The 27,064-nt window shown below is 35.3% G+C and overlaps 1 protein-coding gene across 1 annotated transcript in view; it reads left to right on the top strand.

Annotated features, from left to right (window-relative positions):
- Positions 1-8,911: 8,911 nt before the first annotated feature.
- LOC125233620 (voltage-dependent calcium channel gamma-4 subunit) overlaps positions 8,912-27,064 on the top strand; it is a 113,269-nt gene continuing 95,116 nt past the window's right edge. Inside the window, exon 1 of the mRNA XM_048139680.1 lies at positions 8,912-9,102. Coding sequence (XP_047995637.1) covers positions 9,033-9,102 — 70 coding nt within the window. The 5' untranslated portion in view covers positions 8,912-9,032. The remainder of the gene's footprint in view (positions 9,103-27,064) is intronic.

Here is a 27,064-nt window from a genome sequence, read left to right as displayed (position 1 = left end):
AACAAATGATACTTTTGCATAATTGTACAAATAGCATATAACTGTCATATCGCATATCATTCATTGGGCAGAATTCTGGATAGCAGAATACTAATGTTGTCGTCGATTTTAATATAGCAGAATTGTATATAGTATACATTACGTTTCACCGAATTAGTAATAGCATACTTCTAATATCGTCGACTTTAATTTTGCAGCATTTTATGTCCCATAATACTCATGTTTCTGACTGTAATTTTGCACCGAATAGACGTTCCGCCGAATTTACTTTGTCATGTTGCCAGAAACGTTCATTAGGTTAGAACCCCCATCCAGACATAATACTCACACGACACGGAAATCTTATATGTCACAGAGTCGGTTTAGGTGCGACGACGAGCGAAGCGAGGAGGAATGTGTTAGGTTAACAATGAGTAAACCAGAGAACCCTTTTAAGTGTAAAAAATAAATAAAACTTAAGTGACATTATTCTGCGCATCAACATTATGCCAATGTATTATTCTGCCTAAGAGGATTGTGCGAAATGACAGTATGCCAAGTGTTAGCGTCATCCTCCTTGCCGACAGCCAAACCAGTATAATAAGACCTACATGAAACGATCATAACAATACCTGCTACTACAGCGCCATCTATTACGAGGTATCGCAACTGCCAGGTTACGTCACTACAGCGTCGTGAAGATGGCGCCACTGAGATCTCTTCCAAATAACTTGTATTTTGCCAATTATTTAATTCAGCCGATTTATTCTCATACAGTAATATATTCATATTGTCATTAATTATTTAATAATATTTCATGATGTGTAATGTGTGTAATTGATTGTATTAGAGTATAGGTTTTTAAAAAAATAAGCGCGTTACAAAACACGGAGAAACTAAAAAGCCAAAAATAATAAACCTTTCAATTCAGATTTCTTATCGTATTGCAATAAGCTAAACATCCAAATTATAAACAAATCAATTATTTTTGTAGTCGGTACCAGACCTGTTCGTCGCCTTGCTATTGCCTGTTTGCCCCACCCAACCATACACAGGCTGGTACCGACTCCAAAAATAATTGATTTGTTTATAATTTGGATGTTTAGCTTATTGCAATACGATAAGAAATCTGATTTGAAAGGTTTATTATTTTTGGCTTTTTAGTTTCTCCGTGTTTTGTAACGCGCTTATTTTTGAAGGCGGTTTTATTTTTTGTTAAAAAGTTTATTTATTTGTTGATTTTTAGTGGTTCCTAGTGATATTATATGTATCAGTCCGAATACATGTACAGTAGTGAAAGAATTATCCTTTAACTCCTAACCATTGAGGAGTTGACCTTCCATCATCAGCTCAGCCACATAAAATTATTACCAGCAGACGTAAATACTGGTGTACCTTTGAAAAATAGACTAAAAACATTACATGTGCCTATAACATTTGAAGAGTTCCCTCGATTTCTCCAGGATCCCATCATCAGACCCTGACTTGGTACCAATGGGACCATCTCGGGGTTATACCGGTTCGATCAAAAAAAAAATTTTGAAAATCGGTCCACGATTCTCGGAGATATCGAATAACATACATACAAAAAAAAAAAAAAAAAAAAAAAACATTCAGTCGAATTGAGAACCTCCTCCTTTTTTGAAGTCGGTTAATAAAAAAAAAAAAAAAAAAAAACATTCAGTCGAATTGAGAACCTCCTCCTTTTTTGAAGTCGGTTAAAAAAGCATGTAAACGATTAGTTGGTTCGATTCGTGGAGGGGGTTTATGATTGTTAATAAAAGGGGTCGCAACCGGGGGTGTCCCTCTCTTTTATCTTGAATTTTGTACCAGCAACTTGGTGAATAATAAAACTGTGTTCAGATTTCTACTGGTTCTGTTTTATTCTGCTAGTGACTCCCCATCCTGAGTACGTTTACACAAGTCAATAGAATGCGACACAATTTTCGACAAAACAATGGATCGATTATACGACTATTATACAATTTACCATTATGCCATTGTATTACTTTGCCTTAAATAATTCTGCAAAATGACAGTATGCCAAGAAATGTATGCAAAAAGTCATTCTGCGAAAAGAGGATTCTGCCAAGCGTTGTTATGCGAAGGTAAAATATGATAAAAAAAAAATATGCAAGATAAAGGTAATCCACACCGATTTTCGATACGCCGACAACCATTTGTCCATTAGTTCGATTATTCTGCGAAATGACGCTCTGCGAATCGTTGTCGACGAATCAACAATCTGCAAAAAAAGATCTCGGAAATCTCCTTAGGTAGCCCTTAAATAATCGTCGAAAGTAATAATGAATATAACTTCTAAAATTAATTGGAACTCACGCAGGAAGGAAACGTAGCAACAAAAATAATTGAGAGATTCCACAATTCATGTTCTTATCAGTTACTAAAGATGCTATTGCGAGATGTAAAGGACCATGTGAAGGGATTTTTCATAAAAAGTGTGTGCCAAAGGCTAATTTGAAGAATGGGATATGCGAGAATTGCAGCAAAAAAGATGACAGTCCAGATCAAGACATTCCAAAAATCTCCATCGACATTAATAAAGCTACACCTGAAGCTTTATTAGTTGAGCTTAACAAAAAACTGGCAGTTATTTACGCCATGGAAACTAAAATTGAGAATTTAACTGATAATGTGGATTTCTATGCTCAGCAATACCAAGAAATGGTAGACTTCAAGAAAAGTGCAGAAAAAAAGATAGCAGCTCTGGAAAGAAGAAACCAAAATTTGCAAAAAATTAATGAGTCATTGGAAGAACGAATCACACAATTGGAATTAAAAGAGGTCGAGACTGAACTTGAAATAGTAGGTGTGGAACAAGCCATGAATGAGAATACAAAAGACCTTATCGCAACAATCAGTCGAAAATTGGAAATGGATGTTAGCGAAATAGAATCGGCACGAAGGGTAGGCCGAGAAAAAACCGATGAGAAGCGCCCGCGACCCATCGTTGTCAAGCTGAGGTCCAAGGTCGCCCGAGCTGGCTGGCTCAAACATAGAAAAACTACGCTCACAAATAAGGATTTAATTGGAAACGACAATAACAACAGAATCTATATAAATGAAAACCTTACAAAACAAATGAAAAGCTTGTTCTGGAATACCAAAACCTCACTAAAGGCAACCTACAAATACATATGGATACAAGATCTTAAAATCTTAATTAAAAAGACGGACGGCTCAAAAATATACAACATTAAGTCTGACGCCGACATCCTAAGACACTTAGGAAGTGATAACGAGGAGGATACCGAGAGCTAATCTATCTGTTAGCGCTGGGATACACTAGGTGAATAACATAAACTAACACATTCACGGATCTTATTCAAGAATTAGAAGACAATAATGAATTTCACAAATTTGAGAATGTTACTACATGGAGCAACTACTTAAATCAAACTTCTCAGGACCTACAAATAATACATTTAAATATTCGATCGATTCGTAAGAATTTTAATGAATTACAATGCCTTCTTAAAAACACCAAGAGTGTAGATGTTATTATACTAAGCGAAATTAATATTAAAAAAGAAGAACTAATGATATATAATATGCCGGGATACGATATGTTTTCAACAACCAGGTGCAAAAGAAGAGGTGGTGGAATAATAATGTATGTTAGAAACGAACTGAGCGGAAATCTACAAGGAACCCAAGGATATTCTACCGAATTGCTACATACTAAACTACAACAAGGCAAACGCTTTACACATGTAATAGGAATATATAGACCGCCGGACACGAATAAACTCAGATTTATCAAGGAGATCGATAATCTGTTGAAAAGTATACCCGAAAACGATCACATAGTACTCATTGGAGATACGAACATAAATACAATGCAGGACAACAACGTAACAGAAACATACAAATGCACCCTGTGTGACCACGGCCTACAATGTATGATAAGCGAATGTACGCGAGAGGAGGTGGCGGGTGATCGGCTGGTGACGTCGTGCATCGACCATGCGTGTGTGCGTGCGCCCGCGCATCGCCTATCCGCACACATCCTCACCTGTAAACTCTCCGATCACTATCTTATAGGTGTGAATATTGCGACCGGGATCAGCTGTTCGGCCAGTGAAGTAGGTCAACAGAAACCGGTATGTGTTCTTAACTCCAAGCTAATTAACAATATGTTGGACAAAGTAAACTGGGACGACTATAGAAGCATTAAGTGCCCGATATTACTGTATGACAAGTTAGTCGGTTTATTTAGTGACATTTACGAGCGCGCAAAGACTAATAGGTACTGTAAACAGAAGCGAAAAACACAACCATGGATTAATAACACTGTTATGAAAATGATTGAAAGGCGGGACGAATTGTTTCGATTGTGGAAAAACAACCCTAAAAATGTTACCAGTAGATTAAACTATACTAAATTTAGAAACTTAACTAATAAATATATTTACATGTCTAAGCAAAAGTATAAACAGTATGAAATTGAAAAGTGTGAAAATAACTCTAGAAAATTATGGATTACTATAAATAGTTGGTTAGGAAATCCTAAACCCACCGTTGATACAACTATTTTAAAATATTTAGGTAAAACAGATTCGCTGCCCGACATATGTACAAAATTTGCTAATACTTTTACAGAAGAAATAAATCAAATAAAACATAATTGCAACACCAAGTTTCTGGAACGTCAAGCGTATATTGAGCCATGTAACGTTAGCTTTAGGTATCATAAAGTTAATAGCCTATACATCGAAAAACTTATTGGGAAACTTAGCAAAAAATCCCCGGGCATAGACGAAATTAGAGTACAAGATTTAAAATATGTACAAAAACGAATTAGTCCAGTTTTAGCAAATTTTGTAAATATGTGTATCCAGCAAGGAAAGTATCCAGATCAATTAAAAAAATCAATTATAAGGCCAATATATAAACAGGGAAGTCATTCAGAATACTCAAACTATAGGCCTATAGCCATTTTACCTGTAATTAATAAAATCATGGAAAAAGTAATTGTAAACCAGATAAGTACTTTCCTTGAGAAATATAATATCATCACGGATGCTCAGCATGGTTTTAGGCAGTCTAGAAGTACTTCTACGGCCCTGGCGCGTTTTACGGATGAAGTGTACAGTCATTTAAATCATAAAAAGTACATAGGGGTGCTTTTTATTGATTTTAAAAAAGCTTTCGATACGCTGGACCACGAACAACTACTGCAGGCCATGGAAGAGTGTGGGGTTCGTGGTCCGGTGTTGGACTGGTTCCGTACATACTTGTCGAGACGCACTCTGCGCGTCTCCGTGGCCGGTGTGCGCGGCGACGAGGCAGATGTGCAGACCGGGGTGCCGACCGGCTCGGTGTATGGCCCACTTGGGTACATAATGCACGTAAACAGTCTAACTAATGTTGTGCGGAACTGTTCAACATACATGTATGCGGATGACACCTGCTTGCTATATGCTGATAAAGACCTTAGTAAAGTACAAAATTATATACAAAAGGATTTTGAAAACATATTAAAATGGTCTCACGATAATGGTTTAATATTAAATACCGAAAAAACTAAATTTATGCTTATAAAATCACCATTTACGAAACAATGTCAGGCGCCAATCCAAATTATTGGTCATAATACGTACGATTGTTTGCACACCGAAAAACGTGACTGTAAATGTAGATTTATAGAAGTAGTTGATAAGTTTAAATACCTAGGTCTAACTATAGATAAAAACATTAACTGGAAAATACACATAGATGCAGTATGTAATAGGCTAAGATCTATACTGTGTAAAATTATTAGTTTAAAATATATAGTAAATAATAAAATATTACGAATGTTATACCATGCACTGGCTGACGCTGTAATTGGGTACGGTTTAATAGCTTATGGACGCACATTTAAAACCTATTTGGATAACATATTAAACTTACAATTGCGTCTATTAAAAAACATAATAGATAAAAAAACCAAAACAAATTGTAGAAACGATTACACGATCCTATTTAAGAATTTAAACATCCTGCCAGTGCATGATAAAGTTAAGTACTTGATAGCAACGGAACAATTTAACAATCCCGATTTTAAAACCCCGCGAATATATACCCGAGCGCCTAGAGGGACAAAGCGTCGTCGATATGTGGAACCTACCGCCAGCAACTATTATGGCAAACGGACTCGCCGCTACATCACACCGCGATTATTTAACACATTAGGTACATTAGAAGACGAATGTCGAAGTAAAAACATCTTTAAATCAAATATTAAGAAGTTGCTATTAGGTACAAAGCCTGAATGAAAAATTACCCTCGCATTTTTAAAATAGTTACTGAACTGATTAATTAAAGGGGTGCTTGGTCCCTTTCTCACATATACATAAGTCAACATGACAGATAGGGACAGCGATTTTTTTGGCTAATTCAGGTTTTTTTTTTAAAGCGTTAATGAAAAGCGCCATTAGTAATTCATAAGATATTATTATCTATTAACACTAGAATAAGTCATTTAATATAATTTAAGGTACTAACTTTGAAAATGAGTGCTTCATTTCGCCGTTAAACTTAAGTTTGGCGAAAAAACTAGAAACTGTATAACTGTAATCTTTGTTTTCAATAAATTAAAAAAAAAAAAAAATTATTTCCAAAATACAGGCATCTCGTCAAACAGTGAGAAATTCAATTTGTCGGCATTAATAGGTACTTGTTTTGGATTTCTATTTGAATTGCCATTATAAATAATAGGTTTTTGTGTGGTCGTCAGAGTTTATAGTTAAATACAATTCTATTATTATTTTGAGTGGCTACTTTATACTCGTTCCTCTCTTTGGACTCAGCATTTTGTGGAAAACCATAGGTTATTGTGTATACACCGTGTATACCAATAACTTCCACGTTCATTATCACCAGAGTATGTGCAGGACGAGTGAATAAAGACAAGACTCGTTTTGCTCAAAATGTGTGCAAAATATTCGTATTTTATTGAGTACTATTTTCACGAATATATTTTGATGCAACTTTATAACTCTCTTTTCCACGGTTTATTCAGAATTGTCGATGTTTACGGTCGGTAGAACCGACGGACATATTACGAGCCCCAATGCAAATGATATCGTCTAAGTCACACTTCAACGTGCGATATTTATTTCCGAAACTGGTATTTAAACCCAGATTGACTTTGATGATAAATGGAATACACGACACACTAAGCCATTAAAACTAGTTTAATCTTGCGCCGTACAAAATGCCCTAATGTTATATGTTTTAATATAATCATATCATAAAAATAACATATCTAAAGCAAAAAAATACGCCTAGTTCATATTTGAGGCATAATAGGTCGTCTATTTTAAATAAAAATAGTTTAGTAAGATTAATATTATACAATAATATTTTAAATTGAATTAATAATATTATAAGTCGTCTGATATGATATACGGCTACATAAAAAGGTAAATTCTGTAAAAAATATAATTATTCTACAACATTTTTATACCAAAATAGCAAGAGGTAAGTCGGTGCCTGAATCAGTGAGGAAAATTATAATTTCCAGTAACAATAGCGGCAAATCTACGTTCCAAAATATCCAAAGACCTTTTTTTGCCAAGATCTACGGCGCATACAATCATCCAGCATCAACTAAAACACGGAACCGTCTCCTGTTTAAAAAAATCTGGCCGTCGAAGAATAACTGCCAAAGAGAAAACAGGATTTTGAGGAGCATCATCAGGAAAAATCGTCATGCAAGAGCAGGAGAACTTACCTAACTATGGCATGACGCGATCAAAATAAACATTTCAGTCGATACCTGAAAGACAGTAATGAAAATAATGGGCTTCGGTTTTCACACCGCTAAACAGAAACCATTACTTACTCAAAAGCAGAAAACTAACAGGTTGAAATTTGCACAAAAGTACAGAAACTGGACTGCCGATCAGTGGCGAAAAATAATATGGAGCGACAAATCCAAATTTGAAGTCATAGTTGGCGATGAACGAAGTAAAGTCATTCAAGATAAAGGAGATGCATTTCACAAAGACTGTCTTGAACGCAAGGTGTAGTTTCCAGCATCTTTAAATGATTTGGGGCTGTATGTCGGCACAGGGTGTGGGATGTCTGCAATTTATAGATGGAACCGTCAATGCAGAGAAATACAAAAGCATCTTGGAATAGAGTTCATTACCGTCTATAAGAAAGTTCAAGTATATAAATGGATTTACTTTTCAACGAGATGGTGCCTTATGTCATACTGGCAAGACAACGATGGAGTGGCTGAAACAAAAACAAATTCCTACCATATCATGGCCATCCAGCAGTCCAGACTTGTCTCCCATAAAAACTTTGTAGTGGTAAATGAAGAAAAAGTTGCGAAAAGATCCTTCTAAATCCAAAGCTGATTTTAAGGAGAAACTTGTGGGTGTCTGGAATGGAATAACCCCTGAGGAGTATAGACAGTTGGTAGATACAATGCCGCTCAGAATTAAGGCCGTTTTAGATGCAAAAGGTGACGCCACCAAGTGGTAGTTGTTCTTTTCTGCATCGGCTACGCTGAAGACGAACTTTTTTGCGAGTGTTACATTTGGTGAAATTATGTTTTTTTGTTTACTAGTGAGGAAAATTGTTAATTTATGTTTTGAATAAATAAAATATGCATTATAAGCTCTCTTGTTTTTATGTTACATGTTCTACTAATCATCTAATTCATCCTGAATTTTGAGGTCGAAGTTAGGACATAATATTTTTTTCATACTAGACGATATCATTTGCATTGGGGCTCGTATTTGCATATCCCTGGGAACCCCAGAAAAGCATAAATGTGCCGCGTAACGAGCCATGCCGAAAGTAAATAATGTTGTTAATAAAATTGAATGAACACAGCAGCGTGGCCGCAACAAAAATAACGCATCTGGGACGCGGGCATCACGAATTTTAGTTTCGGCACAAATTCGTTTTGCACGAGATCGCGCCGCTCATATTGAAACTATTTGAGGTATAAATGCGCAACTGCATACACACAGTGCTTTTTTGAATCGTTTTACACGGAATCGATAATTAGTGGGATTATTTGTGGTGAAATGTTGAGTCACACTAGCAGCTCGTGTAACGTAAAGCTGTTTAAAATGAAGAGCGAAAAGGCAGCTAATAGTGAGTAGCAATAATTGTAAAATTTTACGAGTGTGATAATTTAACGCACTGATTTACTTTAATTTCAAGCGAATTTTATTGAATATGAACCGAAACAGTATGTATTCTTGAATAAAAGCTGTATTTTGAATTTAAAAGCAGTGGTAGCATAGCGGAATGAGTGTGCGTCTTATTGTTCGAAGTTCACGGTCCAATGTCAGACAAAATTATAAACGTCATAGAGACACATTCGATAGATCCTAATGGCAATAATCACTTGTATGCCGTGGAATCTGGAAAATCCCACGCCTCACAAGGGTTTAAGTCATCTATCTCCATTAAAACCTAATGTCTTTAATGTCTTTGCTAATAAGTAGAAATGTTCCGTCACGAAAGCTGACATTGTACTTAAACGATATCCTCGGCCCAAATCAATTATTTGTAAGAAAATTAAGTAGGAAGCAGAACAATTAACGTTTATGGAGATTCTATTATAAGTTTCCGACCTACCTTTGCTTGACACCACCAAAAACCTTGTGGTTCCACGCAAAGGGAGCCCATACGGCTCTAGCCCCTGCCAAATAGAGGGACATCGACATCACTATTGATCACTATTGGTCACTATCCTCAGCCACGAGGGAGTGACTAAGAGATGTCTGTGTCTTTTAATGTATTTACTAGTATTATTTTCTACCCGTGTTCACATTTTCGTTGCACTGGATGCTGGTTGAAACAGAAAATGTGATCACGTGACGGCAACAGTCGGTCGGGATGGACCCTGCAATCACTGCGGCTTACTAAAATGTGTGGTTTGCCAAAATGTACATACTAATAGTCGCAGTTGTACGCTGCGTCATAATACCGTTGGATTTTTAGATAGTGAAAGAGATGGAAGGGATGAAACTATGTCATGATAGATAGACATATACAGTTTATGATGTAATGTTTATGAATAAAACAATAGTTAAAGAGCACTTCGTGTATTATTATAAATTAAAAAGTGTTTACATTTGTATCAGCTGACTGTGATCACAGTCAGTCTCGCAATGCAATGGCTGCCTCTCTATGGATGTTCTAGAAGTTCCTCAGTTCATTCCAAACATGAATAACATAATCGTCTGTACTAAAACAAATGCACTCACTGTCACTGACAGTTTATTGACACTACATGAAAGAGTATTGGAACATTAATAATAGCCTGTACTTGCGTTTCGTTGTACACGCATTTGACAATAATCAAACACTATGACATAATATGATATTTGTATTTATTATTTGACAAAATAAATAATAAATGCCTAAATATTATAGGACATCCTTACACAGATTGACTAATTTTATGTGGAACTAAGCTCAAGAAGGCTTATATTGTGGGTACTCAGATAACGATATAGGTATTTAATGTACAACGAGTACGAATCAATGGGACTGAAATTCATTATTAGTTCATATTCAGACTAGTATACCTACGTGAATCTTATAATCAAAAATATAATTGCAATTACACTTAGGTTAGAACAGGAATATATTAGATCTGCGTCCTTAACCTAATGAATGTATTACTCAATTGCGCAAATCTAACTTGCGAATGAATTAAGTTAGCGAATGTGTGCTTAATCCGCCACCTTAAGACCTTAATACTGAGTCTGGCAACTCGCGAAGAGACTTAGTTAATTTTATGCCGTTCACGGCTACTTAAATTTCTCGCTTGGTTGATAATTTTCTGGCGCCGGTGCCCATGGATGAAATCTGGGTAAAAGTTTAGTCGCGATGTTATTTAAATGCAGACGCTGTACACAGCTAGCGCATATTTTGTTTAATATACATATACGTCTGTAATAGTTGCAAGCCGGCTAGCTGGGAATGTATCTCTTTCACTTTAATTGCTCAAATTTGAGCTAAGCAACCCTTATTATTTGTCGTCTGATTTAGACTACAATTTGTAATAGTACTGAAATGTAAAATATTTTTATTTATTGACAATTGTCTCGCTTAACTTCAAACTTGGGTAAATCCATTCTGCTTTAAGGTTGATTATGTATAAAAATATATATAATCTGAAAAAGAATAGGTAGGCGTGTTCAGTGGATACGTGTAGAACTTAACATCATAGTGTAATAATGGAAGAGATTTGCCCCGCTGTATACCTTATATGGAATTGCGTTCATAATTATACACGACGTGTTATTTTTACCAGCATTAATAATTTATTGAATGAATGCTTTATAAATCCGAAAATTAATTAACAAGTGCTATTATTCCTGTTAACGAATTACGAGTAAATAGTCAATTAACGTAAATACTCCATTATTCCTTAACAGCTGAATAATTAATTAACATTTTACCTATATTTATGTTAATTACTTTCATACCTGTGTGCGTAGCCACCAATGGCACAAACGCTGACGAAACGCTCACGAAACGAAACGCTCGCAGATATCTATCCCTATCGCTCTTACGTATTGGCGCGACAGAGCCAGACTACCTTTCGCGGCGTTTCGTTTTCGTTTCGCGTCGCAGAAATGCCATGCGGCTACGGGACCTGGTATTTTAGCTTCATTAGCGTTGCATTATCATGGCAATTTACTATGAGCATATCGCTTTTTGTTGAATTTCAAAAAATAATCCTTTTTCGTTTTCATACAAATATTAAATGAATTATAAATTTAAAAAAAAAACAGTGCCTACGCCAAATCTTGGGATTAGTTGTCAAAGTAGTCAAACGCAAGGAGGATGATTAAATGAATTATAACTGAATATAATAAGTGTGAGAGAAACCAGAAGAAGTGGAATTTTGAGCGTTGCGAGGGTTTCAAAGCACGAAGATTAAATAAACAAAATTAAAATTTCGAAAAAACCCCCGACTGCGACATAGTAGACCGATTTTTATGCAACATGGCTAAGAACACTCCCGACTAACTCAGCTTTCAGACAAAAAAACTAAATCTAAATCGGTTCATCCGTTCGGGAGCTACGATGCCACAGACAGACACACACACAGACTTACAAACAGACAGACAGACAGACGGAAAGACACGTCAAACTTATAACACCCCGTCGTTTTTGCGTCGGGGGTTAAAAAATACTAACTGTAAAACATGGAACCATATAAAATATATCTATTTATTCAATATTTGTGATTCTTAAGTAAATATTTAGATCAAAATATTTATTTTACGTATTCAAAACTCTAATATTAATTATATTAACTCAACACATTTTACACCTAACTATACCTACTTTGTCACGATAAGCACCCCCAAATTCAGCCAACCGATAACATAGCTCACTGTCCGATAAACTCAATGTTCCCTTCCGTTGTAAATCATACTCTGAATCAGAAAAGCTCAGTTATGAAGATCGGAAATGGTGTAATAACAGTAAAACAGGCATCGTTCTCATCAAAACACAAAGTTAATGTCCTAGCGTATACTGCGAATAGGGTGTTCAGGGTTAAAATGAAGTTCTCCACTGCGCTTCAGGAAATACGACTATGAATAAGCACTATTGTCACATAGATAATAATTAGAGCAGGCTACACTAAGGCGGCAACGATTTTGAAAGCCCCTCTTCTTGCAAAGGTAAGGGTTGAATAAAAGTCATACTTTCCTCGAAGTTTGACGTTTTGCACTGGCGATGCTGACAAAACCATAGCCAACATATCTTTGACTGAATCTAGAAAATGCAGTTAAACATATAAAAACATTTATTAAGTCATAACGATATCATAAAATGAAGTTCATCTTTAACGAAGCGAAAATAGCAAACAATTAATGGTGTTTCGAGAGTAAATACCCCAAAAGTTGTATCAATAAGTAATATTTGATGAACTCGAGTCGAGAGCTTCGAGTAGTAAAATGGTCATAAGATTATCCAGAATGACGTCATCGTCATCGGGTTTCGAGTTGGCGGCAGTGTGATGTGTGTATGTATGTAATTTGTTTGTGTGCATAAGTGCATATGAACCGAGTTAACTTTTCAAACTAAACATATAAATTTGAAACTTAGTTATCTTCAAGCAATCTTCTCTTCTATCTGCATGCAAAAATTATGCGGTACCTAAAATACGCTTGTTTGTCTGTCGTTCTAGCCGCTTCTAATGCATCCCAGTAGTTTCAGGTTTTAAGGGGAACCACCTAGGATTATTTGGCTGGACGATGTATGATACAGCTTGGCAATAATATATAACTTAACCACAAAATTAAAATTTTGAAAAAACCCCCGACCGCGACATAGTGGACCCATTTTCATGAAACATGCCTAAGAACACTCCCGACTAACTCAGCTTTCAAACAAATGAAATGAAATGAAAAAAAACTAAATCGAAATCGGTTCATCCGTTCGGCAGCTACGATGCCACAGACAGACACACACAGACAGACAGACAAACAGACAGACAGACAGACAGACGGACAGACAGACACGTCAAACTTATAACACCCCTTCGTTTTTGCGTCGGGGGTTAAAAAAAGACTTGAAATTAAAAAGTGGCAACATTGTAGTGCCATCTCGTTTTCTCGCACATATTGATTCAAAGGGACAGCACTAGAATGTTGAGACTTTTTCGACGACCGGTCTGGCTCAGTCGGTAGTGACCCTGCTTGCTGAGCCGCGGTCCTGGGTTCGAATCCCGGTAAGGGCATTTATTTGTGTGATAAGTACAGACATTTGTTCCTGAGTCATGGATGTTTTCTATGTATATATGTAACACATACACATACAATCACGCCTGTGTCCCATGAAGGGGTAGGCAGAGCACATGAAACTACTCAGGTTTCAGTGCCACTCTTGGCAAATAAGGGGTTGAAAGAAAACGAAACTGTGACATATAACTACGTAGGTATTTATCTATTTAAGTATGTATATAGTCGCTTAGTACAAGCTTTGCTTAGTTTGGAGCTAAGTTGATCTGTGTAAGGTGTCCCCAATATTTATTTATTTTTAATCTCTACTCTGTTTTGTGCAAGTGCTGCCATACAAGTTACAAGCAAACGGTAACATTACCCGTAGACAAAAGGTATATAGCTCACGCTCTTATCAAAACTCAACTGCCACCGTCATACTAATATGGAAGAGTGATAGATAGACAAGCATTTCTTTGTCAAAGCGACTGTTGGCTTGACTAAGTGACCAATACTTCACTAACGAACAGTCAATACAACTAATGCATAAAACACTTTGTTACTGTAATTATTGCCATCACAAAAGCTCTTAGCTAATGAATTCACTTTTGTGGAAGAGTTAATAGTGCACTGAGTGAAACATAACAGCGGCTGATGACTGTTATAATCGGCGCCACTTAACGCACTCGGCGCTGCTCCGCTAAATGTATTGCCGACAAAATCAACTGTTGCTGCAATTGTAATGCCGCTTTCAACCGCTTTTTTACTTTGTAAAAAAGAGGTGTTTGTAAATAAAGAGGCATAGAGAGAATACGAATGACACACTTATTAAAAAATAGAGTATTGAATGACAGATGAGTAGGTATACGAATAATATAGTGATCGATGACAAAAGTAAAGTTTTTAACTGTAGGAACTTTGTTGAATAAACGGAATCATTAAAGTAAAATTAAATTATATGAATTTGACCGTTCCCTTCGCACTTTACCGCGACCGCGCTTACATGAGATTACAGCTTTTTAGTATAAAATCCAAAAATATTCTATAACAACAACAAATTATATACATACTCAAAATATAATATTCTATACATACTTATGTATAAATCATTGCGATACCTACACAGTAATAAAAATACTACAACATGCTGTTATCGGTTGACATTTCTATAACGAAAATCAACGAACTTATAATCATATACTGTAAGTAGTAAATTATTATCTTAATACGCTGTCTCATTAGCACGTCTAAAACTCTTTTTTAAAAGAGTATAATCGCTTATTTTCTGTGTCACGAGATCTTTAACATCCAAAATTGAATCTTCAACCCAAAGATGTTTTTACATAAAACATTTTGACCTCTCCCTCGGGGGGTATTCCTTATAGTACCCACCCACCATTTACATAATATGACTCATATTCAAATCACCCAATGAGGACATCAACAATGTGTAGATTCCGGAACGGAAGTTACCCATTCAACTTATTTTTCACCACACTACCTCGTAAAGGCGCTCTTTGTACTTTAAAAACTGATAAAAAAGTTCTATTTTATCCAACTTTCTGTCAAAGTAAAAAAAAAAACTGAATTGGTTACGCGTTGTTACTCGTGTTGGCTGTTTGCTCAGGTTTGACTTTGAAGTGATGATTTTAAATCGTAAATATTTTGTATTGTGTTCAGTTTGTAATGTTTTACAGTTAGCACCTAATTTCCTCGTGTTAGTTTGGTGATATATTTTGTGTTATTTACGGGAGTCGTTTATCCGTTTGCCAAGTCAAACAAGTCAACAGTCAAGATTCCATTTTTACTTGCTCGGATACCAATAGGCTGATAGCACAGCAGCTCTGCCACCTTATAAAACAAAAAGAGGAGGTATGGAAGGAGTGGCGATACCTAGGTACATTAAAACACGACCGAAAGGAGTGTTGTAAATACACACAAGTTCCGGATTTCCTCTTCACAAATGTATCGTACGTTTTTCACTACGAGTACGAGACCTTTGAAGGTTTGACTATCGCATTAGTGCGATAAAGCAGCATCATGTGTGCTGTAGTACATACGATACAAGAGCGTAAAAAAGGAAGTTCGAAACGAGTGGCGATAAATTAAAACACGACCGAAGGTAGTGTTTTAAATCGACACGAGTTACGAATTTCCTTTTCGCACGTGTATCGTACGACGTTTTTCAGTACAGATGAGCCTCTGAAGTTTCGACCTGGCATATAATGCACTACTTCTCGCACTAGTGCGTAAAAAAAAACACCATCTGTACTGAAAATAACTATTTATTTATTATTATTTATTTAACCAACTTATATTTACAGATAATCCAGGCATGCAAGTTATGGGTTACAAACACTTAAAACTAACAATAAGCTTATAGCTAAAATCAATTTATATTAATAGATGTGGGAGCTATTACATCTTAATACACTTCTTTGTCCTGAGATAAATAAAATTTGTTAGTTATGATTGCCCTTTAACCGCGCTCTTCAGATACCAGATTTTATCGATAACATTGGAATAGGTATTCTATGTTGTGCGCAAAATAAAGTTCATAACATTGAACTTTGTCTAATGAAATATACGAAGATTAATTGAAGCAAACTTGATAGCGGCGTAATCAAAAATGCCCAAAGGTCTACAAAACTTTATCTTACAACCTTGTCGAATCGAGTTTCTTGACAAGCTAATACGTATGGGGGACGGTACGAAATTTTCTACAAGATGTATTAACTTGGAGCCGAGGATTCTAGAATATGCCAGTAAGAATCTGCATTGTCTGGCTTGCCTGCATATATTAAATTCTACGGTCGTTGTTTTCATACTATGGCCGCTCTGCGGTCTATAGAAACGACGTAATGTTATCTGTTCTGTAATATACAATATGCATATCCCAATTATTTAATGCTGGGTAAAACTTATGGGCTAAACATTCAATGATAATTCGTTGTTAGTATAATAAATTATTATTTTCTAGTCAAAGTTTGTAAAAGTCTATCTTAACAGTAAGCTAAAAAAACGATTGTTCTTACTTCGTAGGTAATGTTTCGACTTTAAAAACTTATTTCACGAATCATGCAAAATATTTTCACAGTTTTTTGACACCATTTCGCTTTGTAGGTGTAAACTGTAAAAGGCACTGTTAAAATTAACAGCTTAAAGAGGGTAAAATTCGCACCGATGGGAATCTTATCTCGTACCTAATGCCTTTTACTGCGACACAAACTCGGGAATCTCTGTATAAGTTGGCCATTGTCTACAAACCTGGAGATTTAAGGTTCAAGTCACAGGATGCTTGCTCCGTTGATGAATTTTTGACACAGTCATATAATCAACACATTGAACTGAGTAATTTTGTTTATGATTTTTAACTTAACCATTGCATTTCGTGAAAATATTAAAAACCTAGAATATTTTATTAATCCCGCCACTCATTGGCTGCGTATATTTGGAGTTTACTATATTAATTAATAATAAATTGTTCGATGTAATACATCTACATGTATTTCGGTGTAACACATCCTCTTTACAGTTTGAATTTAGCCCAGAAAGAGAGAGAGAGAGAGAGAGAGAGAGAGAGAGAGAGAGAGAAAGATGTTGTCTTTTGAGATTTTAGAGATGGGCCACGCGAGATTTTTCATGTTTTATCTCATATATGACAAGTTTTCTTACTTATGACGGTTGTTACAAATTATGCATGAAAATCATATTGTTGTTATTGCTGGGTCATGATAACAAAATTAATATGCCCATAATTACCTACTCGCTCTATAATACGATTAATGAGTTTGTCTTCTTGAAATTCTGAAACATGCAATGAGTTTTCAACGTTATTGGGCCTGGTTGCACTGATTAATACATATATACATATCAAGTCAGTCAATGATATAAATCGATATTTATATGCTTAGAGTTATTAGTAAACTAGATTTACATATCGTATAATCCTGTTATATTAATTTCCCAAAGTTTCTCGCGTACACCATCCATTTAGGATTTATTACTGAATGTAGAGTGAGTCAGTAGCATTTTCTGTGGCTGATAGGACCATCGTCAACCGTGGGACAATTCCGCGAGGTTTTTATAATAACTGCCAAGAAAAACTCGAGAGGTGTTCGTCAGTTGAAGCAATAGATAACCAAACCCTTTGTGAAAGACCATCAGGCTTCATGGAAAGGCTACGTGGTTTTATATCTAATCATAAAGAAAATAAACAAGGAACAATGAAGCCAGCCGTAAAATACCCAAATAAAAAGTGATGGCGTTTAATAACCACGAATTGCTTCAATGTACAATTTATCTTCCGCAAATTTTTACGAGACGTCATTAGAAACCGATAAAGTATTGCAGTTACCAGAATATGAGATAGCATAAACATCACATTACAAATATTTAAATAAACTAGCACGCAGTGGACGCATACTTTATCTTAGAACAAAGAGTTTCGCTGCAACGTAAGAATATTTTTATTGTACTGACAAAATCCTTTTCATTTTTCATAGAACACGGTTTAACGAAACGTTTCGGATTCAACAGATTCCAGCGTACGATATAAATATTTTAATGCACTTACAAATTGCAGGTGATCTTTCTGTGCGGTCGATGGGAATATGAAGGGGTATAAAATAAAATTGGTTGCAATAAAACGGGTAATACACGACGAGTGCGGATACTTCGGCTATTCCGGGGACTATAACTGTTAGGCCGGCGCTATCACAGCGCCCGTTTTGCAGGTCAAACTAGGTTCGGATTGGAATGAATTGGTACTCTTATTATATCGGGTCTTTCCTGTATATGAGAAAATAATTAAATTAAATATTGTACTCCTCAATCATATTTTTGTTAATAAAATATATCACACAGAATAAATATTACGTACCTTCAATGTACGCCTTGACGTCACCGCCGCTGAACATAAATTTGTTGGTCAGATTCATAAGTATAGCCTAGTCATACGAAAATATTATCGTCTTACTATTTTAATTACTTAAATTAATTTGAAACTGCAGCAGCTAAAATAAATAAACAAGTAAATTAATAACTTTAATAAGTTTCACTCCCCGTGGCTGTGTATGCAGCACAAGGATTCACAGTGCTGGAACTATTACATTTATGTATGTAGTTAATATTCCGTTTCATGCGTATTTTATTCGTTTTCATCTACCCAGCATGACAAATGCGAACGTTTTGACTAAATACTTATGCTGTGAAAGGATTATTTTAGATACGACTGGATGACTTTTGTTTTGTTTATTGTTAGAATATTGATGGTTAATATTATTTGATTAGAAAGATCAATGATCGTTTAACACCTTAAGTCTAAGTAGTTGAGGTCCAATTGTGCAATTAAAGGAATTGTCTACGTCCAAATTAGTTACAATTTAAACCCGCTTACAGAGAGATTAAACTAACGATCATTATTTTAAAAGTGGACCATTCACACAAAAACTATTTTCACAGGCTGCCGGGCTAAATGCAGCGGAACCATTTTCGAGAGCATTCCGCTGGCCCATGACTGTTACCATTAGTGGACACCCTAATGGACACAAATGACCTGGAAGCTCTATGCTAAATACTTTAATAATACCCTGCCTCGGTAACCATACCTACATATTTAGTACACATTTGAACCGAAAGCTCGGTTAGCCAACGATCAAACTGTGGGAGATTATGTAGGCAAGTAAGTAATGGAAATGCCAATGCATAACCAATATCGGAATTATAATGTGGCCTCATTGAACCCAAACTTTGCATAGACCATGTGTTTGGTCACCCAAAACAAACAGTCCGAGAGTTTGTCCGTTATGAGTCTGAAATAAACGGTTGTAAAAATCGTCATAAATGAACGTACATTACGATACAAGTGGCGATGAATTAAAATACGACAGAGAGGTTCTTTTAATCGAAACGAGTTACGAATATACTGTCCGTACGTGTATAAACGATATAGGTCAAATTGTCTGTGGTTCAAATGTTTTAATCCTGTGCACACATTTTACTTTGAAAGTAGGTGATTTTCATCAATATTTGTAAACCATGTACTTCTACTACTTTTATACATATACAGTGTGGAAAAATAATAAGGCCCTGGAGGGAAACTACCTTAAATCATCAGCTGGCTCATTTTACTTAAAGAAGATCCGACATTCCGTTAAAAAAAAAGATAAAATGTATTCAAATAGGTAGATAGCTGAAATTTGGTACCAATATGTATATCAATCACGCCAACAAAGTGCAAAAATAAAAAATGGAAAAAAATGTTTTATTAGGGTACCCCCCCTACATGTAAAGTGGGGGGCTGATATTTTTTTTTCATTCCAACCCCAACGTGTGATATATTGTTGGATAGGTATTAAAAAACGAATAAGGGTTCACTAAAATCGTTTTTTGATAATATTAATATTTTCGGAAATAATTGCTCCTAAAGGAAAAAAAAGTGCGTCCCCCCCCCCTCTAACTTTTCAACCATATGTTTGAAAAATATGAAAAAAATCACAAAAGTAGAACTTTATAAATACTTTCTAGGAAAATTATTTTGAACTTGATAGGTTCAGTAGTTTTTGAGAAAAATACGGAAAACTACGGAACCCTACACTGAGCGTGGCCCGACACGCTCTTGGCCGGTTTTTTAATAAAGGTCTTCTTTAACATCCTTCCTCCTTCCTTTCTCAACACTATTTCTATATTATTGTGTACTAACCATTTTATACTTGAATCACTTTGATATAATTTACGCCTTAGGTGCTTCTCGACAGCAAAAACCACAAGACTTCAATGAGACACCCCAAGTGTTCGCTTAATTGCTCCTCTATTCAGCGTAAATTATGTGTGAAATTTAATGCTTTGTTGAGTGCCGTGGGTTCAAGTACGACATTCGCTCTAGGTCTCGCGTGAATCTAAATATCATAAATTAATTTTCACCACACCAACTGGTGAAGACACTCCTGTGGTAGTAGATTCTTTTACCTACAAGAGTGCAAAGTAATTTCATACAAACTTGCTGTCCAAAAGTGAAATTGACTTTTGAATGATGATCTTGTCTTGAATAAATACATGTTTAATACAATAAATTGATGCATTTAATTTAGTTCGATGTTTTAGAGTTAGGAGTTTCCTTGTGTTGGTGCAGTTAATAATTTTGTCTTTCACTGGCTAGTTATTATATGTATATTAAAATTTGTTTGACCATCGTGAGCCTTGAAACTCTCGCAACGCTCAAGATTTCACAGTCGTTATGACGAAAATAAGCAGCGCCAAAAACATAATTATATACGCAACCTCATCGTATGAAAATAAGGTTGTATCTTCTTGGCACTTTTTCTGTGTCACACATAGAAAACAAAAATCTGAGATTCGCATATCACAACGACCTGATCCTTTCAGAAAGCCGTTAGGTACTTTTAATGTCAGTAAGGACGTTTGGTAATAGTTTTAAATACTATTAAAAATAAATATAATTATTCCATATTTTGGACTATTTGTAATAAAACCCTAGGAGATTAACCAGATACCGTTCGAAAACATTCAAGAAAACTCATTACTAAAAAGGCGGATATTAGAATAAAGTAAAGATACTCTACTATTTAAAACTCTAAGATTAAACCGGAGAAACTTTAAAATGAAGCTCTTGCTTCGCCACCATAAACTTAGTAAAAATAATAAAATCCCGGTTACAAGGGGCACGTGAAGTTGACAGCTGTCGTTTTTGATTAAAGCTCGGTTTACGATGTAATTTTTTAAAGTTTAGATGAATTTTAGGTTTCTGTTTTTAATCGGGCGCAGGCGCTCTCGTAAACTCGACTTTTAAGCTGTTTCAAGACCTTGTATAACGAAATTTCTATGTGTGTTTACACTACAGGCCAAACAAGGAAATATTTTCGTCAATCTTGTTCCACGCTTTACTACGAAAATGGCGCGTTATTAGCGGATTTCCAAAGTAATTTTCAAATTTTTGCCTTTGAAAATTTCTCCTTGGATAACTAGAAGTAATCAAAAATAGATTCCACCACGCGCTTGCTGTAACAACTACTGACACCCTATAGCTTTTAATACCAAGTGAAAACGCGTTCTCAGGTTCTCACAATACCTTACGGAATGTTAGTTATAACTATGGAAATACGCGTCTACACTTAAAACTGATATTTAAAGCAACATACTAATACATATTGTAAATTGTCCCGTACAGAGTTCTGATCTAATATAAAGCCCAAGGCCCGACTGCGGCTTTATATTGGGCCAGTAAAAGCCAGTCGCACGGCATTTTTGTGATTTAAATTCTGATGAGTGTTTCACGTTTCAATGGGCAGGCAATTGTAAACAGTCGCATTTGTTTTGAATTTAGGGATTTGCGAGGACATAAAATTCTCCTGTCGCTTATACGAATGATACGTTAAACCTTCTGGATTATTCTTCAATTCAATGGGTTATTCTTGGCGCTAGGTTTAGGCTGCGAAATTATCGCAAGATATTTTTTGTAGCTAATATTCACTATGGAATCTATTTTTGTAATACGAGCCATGCCATTGAATGCATTTTTGTTGTCAAAACATAGAAAAATGTGATACAAATAGTTTAAATCCAAAAAGTTTATATTACATTTTAATCTTGAAATGCAATTAGGAATACACTTGTAATATTTCGGTTTCCTCGCATTACACCGTGTATAGTATACATTTCTTCAAACAATAACGTCACTATTGTCAAAAACATATCCTATTCATATTCTTTCTATGTATATTTGATTCATGAAAAAAAATTGTCGTAATATTGTCTTCGGTTACCGCGATAGTTACTCATGAAATAAAACTATGGAACTGGATTAAATCGCGTGTAATGAATTTAAAATTCATCCCGTTTCGAACACTTTACAGCATTCGTCACCCGTCGACCACGAATGCTGTAAAGTGTTCGAAACGTCGGGATGAATTGTAAATGCATTATTATACGCGATTTAATCCGTTTCCATAGTTTTATTTCAAAAATTGTCGTACCTATTTTATATTAATATAATTATGTACGTACATTATTAAGATACTTCATATTTGATGTACGTGAATCCATTGAGATGTACAGCACTATTCTTCAGATAAATCTTCAGTAATTAACAAGGGGCATAGCTGGCACGCACCTAACACGAAGTTTTGTATTGGCCCCAAGAGAGATGAAGACATTCTTGGCATTACTCAAATAATCTAAGGTACAGCTTTACCGTAGGCGTAATCACCTTACCTTTTGAGTAGGATCCTTTGCCGATAGTAATTAAATACTCGTAAATTATTTCGCTTATGGCCGTGGGTTAAGCAAAATTTGTGGCTTTCTCAAGCGAAAGCTATCGCATTGGAACTTTCTCTAAGAACGTTCTGAAAGGTTATTCTTATAAAGATATACGTCAATTTGTCCTTATGATACCTAAGCGACAAACTTTTTAATTGAGAAGGTCACAGCTGTAAGGATCTGTCGTTGACGTAAAAATAATTTTTTTTACACATTATTTTCCATTATGAAGTGCTGGTGGCGTAAGAGCGTGCGATTTTCAATCCGGAGGTCGGGGGTTCAACACATACCAAAGTTTTTTTCAGAACTTATGTGCAAAATGTCATTTCATATTTGCCAGTCGTTTTTCGGTTAAGGAAAAGCTTAGTTATCATTCGCATTGGAAGGTCAGGATGGCAGTCGCTTTCGTAAAAATAGTGCCTACGTCAGAACTTGGGATTAGTCGTAAAAGCGGACCCCAAGCTCCAACGTACCGTAGCGAGTGCAGGGATACTACACAAGGAAGACTACTTCAGACATTTTCGGTATACCACTAACTTGGTCTTTCACACAATATAGACGTAAAAAATATCTTATGAGCTTACAAAATTCTGAGAATTGACGGAAAAATGCGAGAACTTATTTGCCCATGCTGAAACGGATTCGCGCGGTCGAACATACTTACTCGTACCGGCATCTCTAAAATTTTATGATTTTTAGGTTTCTATGGGCAAAAACGGAACGTGTAAGTATGTTTTCCGTGATCATACTGCAGTTTAGAGCCAGTCTCTGTATTCTTATAGTAATTTTATAAATTCTATTTAAGCGTAGGAGTAATGTTCCTGAAATGGAATTGTTTGAACTGACTCCATGGGATAGGCCTAACCTAATACCTAGTGTGGTAGTCACAAACAAAGGAAACGGTAACTCTTTCTTTTGGTAAATCAACTAGTTTATGTCTAAATTTTACTTTTGAAAGATACTAGATTACTATATCGATACCTCTGGGTTCAATTGGCGTAAAGGACATTTTGGCGAAAAGGAGTTATATATACAGTTTTGTTCAGAATTTCAAGCGCTATCGATCTGTGTAGTTAAAATTTCGATATCTCTTAAAAAGTTGCCTTTACGACCAAGATTTTCTACTATGGACTTGCAAAAATAGCTTAACTGAAGGGGCATAAATATCAAGTCATTAATTATAAATTATTATTGGTGTCGTAAAGGAAATCGACAAATAAAAATATAGTCGTAAGTCACCTTGACATATATTGTTGCCCTTTAAGCCCTTACTTTTTAAGGATCACTTTCTATAGTAGTGTGGTAAAGTTGGGCGTAAAGGACAAGTTTTTTTGTTCTTCGTCCTTTACGACCAGTACTAAAAATATTTTATCCGCAACTGTAATCGATACCTTTGGGTTCAATTGTCGTAAAGGACATATAATGCAGGTTTTCAAGAGAAAGAAAAACCCATTTTTTTTTTGTTTTTTGACCTATATCTGTGACGTGTATAAGAAAAATATGCAGATTACGAGTATCTTTAACCTGGTGTAGCAACCGTAGTGATAAACTAAACGATTTAGAAGATAGATGGTTGTAAAGGACACGCTAAAATGCTATTAACGTCCTTTACAACCACGATTTGATAGGGTCGTAAATGACAGTCTTAGATGATTTTTATACAAAGTCGGGGCGTAATTGTAACCGAAATGGTACAAATGTTGTGCTAAGTTTACAATTAAAAACTGGAAAAATGTATCAAAACGTACTTAATGTGGCATAGAATAGCTACATTAGTTTAATGCAGTGTATTATTTATCTAAGCTATCTTAGCAACAACAAAGAACAAGACTATTTTATATCCAGTTTTGTTATAAGGAAACAATATTTGCTTAAAAACTATCTAATATTTTGTCAACAAATTCAAAGTTATTATTTTAGTATTCGCCGCTGGCGCTGTCTCAATAGTCAATAGGTTACGCATTCAGCCTTTAATTCTAGCAGGGAAACGCTTTCGTAGTATTATTATACTGCGGCGAGATGTATAGGTAATTAAAAAAAACACTGTGGTAATCAGGGTACGTACCCAAATGCACAAACGCTCACGATAAAATATCTGTTCCGTAGCTATATATATCTTTATCGCTCTTGCGTATTGCAGCCAGATTTCTGTCGGCGTCTGGCGTCGACGATTGCCATTCAGATACGCCGGCAGTAAACTTTAACAGTAGACTATACTAACATTTAGTGTGACAATGACAGGTGCGTTTCTTGCTAGCGAATGAGCGTTAGCGTTTGGTGACTTGGCTATTTACCCAAGGTACCTAAAGCATTGACTATATTTCTAGGATTGAAATCATAATTAAGATTATTCTTATTTAACAGGTTTAAAGACTAAATAACAATCTTCTGTTTTAAAATTATCAAAAATATGAATCAACACAGTAGGTACTTAGGTAGTCTTGACTACCGTTACTATTATTTATTAGTTGGTCACAGTTTGTATACGCGTCCTAACTTGCGCTACTCATCTCTCAGTTATTCTTAGAACTTCTTTCTACTTTAGACTTAAAATTACTGTCGTTTTAGTATAGTCTACTGTTCACAGTTGCTGATTAAAGTTTACGTGGTTACCATTAGTGTTTTTATATTTACTTAAACTACGAAAGCGTTTCCCTGCTAGAATTAAATGCTGAATGCGTAACTTATTGAGACAGCGGCGAGTACTAAAATAATAACTTTCCAAAATATTAGATAGTTTTTAAGCAAATGTTGTTTCTTTATTGCAAAACTGGATATAAAATAGTCTTGTTCTTAGTCTTTGTTAAATATTTAGATAAATATACACTGTAACACTAATGTGGCTATTATATGCCATATTAACTACGTTTTGATACATTTTTCAAGTTTCTTAATAGTAAACTAAGCTCAAAACAGTTGCCATTTGTACCATTCCGGTTACATTTACGCCCCGAATTTGTATAAAAATCATCTAAGACCGTCACTTACGACCCTATCAACTCGAATTGTTCAAAAAAATCGTGGGTGTAAAGAACATTCATAGCATTTTGACGTGTCCTTTACAACCATCTAATTTCTAAACCGTTTTGTTTATCACTACGGTTGCTACACTAGGTTAAGGATACTAAAAATCTACATATTTTTCTATAAACGTCACAAATATAGGTCAAAAAACAAAAAAGATAAACATTTTTCTAAAAAAAAAGTTGTTTTTTGATTCTCCTGAAAACCTGCATTTTGTCCTTTACGCCAATTGAACCCAAAGGTATCGAATTATAAGTCATTAAACTACTTTAATGACTTGTATTACAATAGCTATACATATTTTTATCCATACTAATATTATAAATGGGAAAGTGTGTGTGTCTGTTTGTTTGTCCGTCTTTCACGGCCAAACGGAGCGACGACTTGACCTGATTTTTTAAGTCGAGATATTTGAAGGGATGGAGAGTGACATAGGCTACTTTTTGTCTTTTTCTAACGCGTGCAAAGCCGCGGGCAAAAGCTAGTAACTTATAAAAATATAACTTATAAGTAACGTCATTATTCGAGTTCAACTCACACTAAACTTGTCCTATTTTCTTACTAAAATGATACCGAGAAATGAAGAGCTTTCGGAGTAACGTAAATACTTGACGCTACGATTTCTTAAAGAGACGAAGTCACTTCGGTCTCGACGTTTATCTGAAAAAATATTACTGTCTTATTTACTAACTAACCATTTCAACTTGAATTTAAAACTGAACCTTAAATTGAAGACAGGCTTTTTAAAGGACAGACAGGTTTTTTAAAGGTTATAATAAGTTTTGTAAACGAAGAAAAAACAACAAAGAATCGTTAATGCGTTACGGCATTCTTTACAAGTCCATAATTGGGTTCAATATTTGTACCTATTGTATTGTAGTACGGACGATTTTCCGCAATATGTTTTCTCAGTTTACAATTATGTAAAAATTTAAGTGAGAGTCACACATAAAACCAAACAGTTGAAGTCAGAGATTTTCTCCTCGCATTGTAAAAGAGTACGGTGCAAAAGTGCATAATAGTATATTATATAACGGTAACGTTATGAAGGCTATAAAAGT

Source organism: Leguminivora glycinivorella, chromosome 14, assembly GCF_023078275.1.
Source record: "Leguminivora glycinivorella isolate SPB_JAAS2020 chromosome 14, LegGlyc_1.1, whole genome shotgun sequence".
Classification (NCBI taxonomy): domain Eukaryota; kingdom Metazoa; phylum Arthropoda; class Insecta; order Lepidoptera; family Tortricidae; genus Leguminivora; species Leguminivora glycinivorella.
This window is presented reverse-complemented; position numbering and strand designations above follow the sequence as displayed.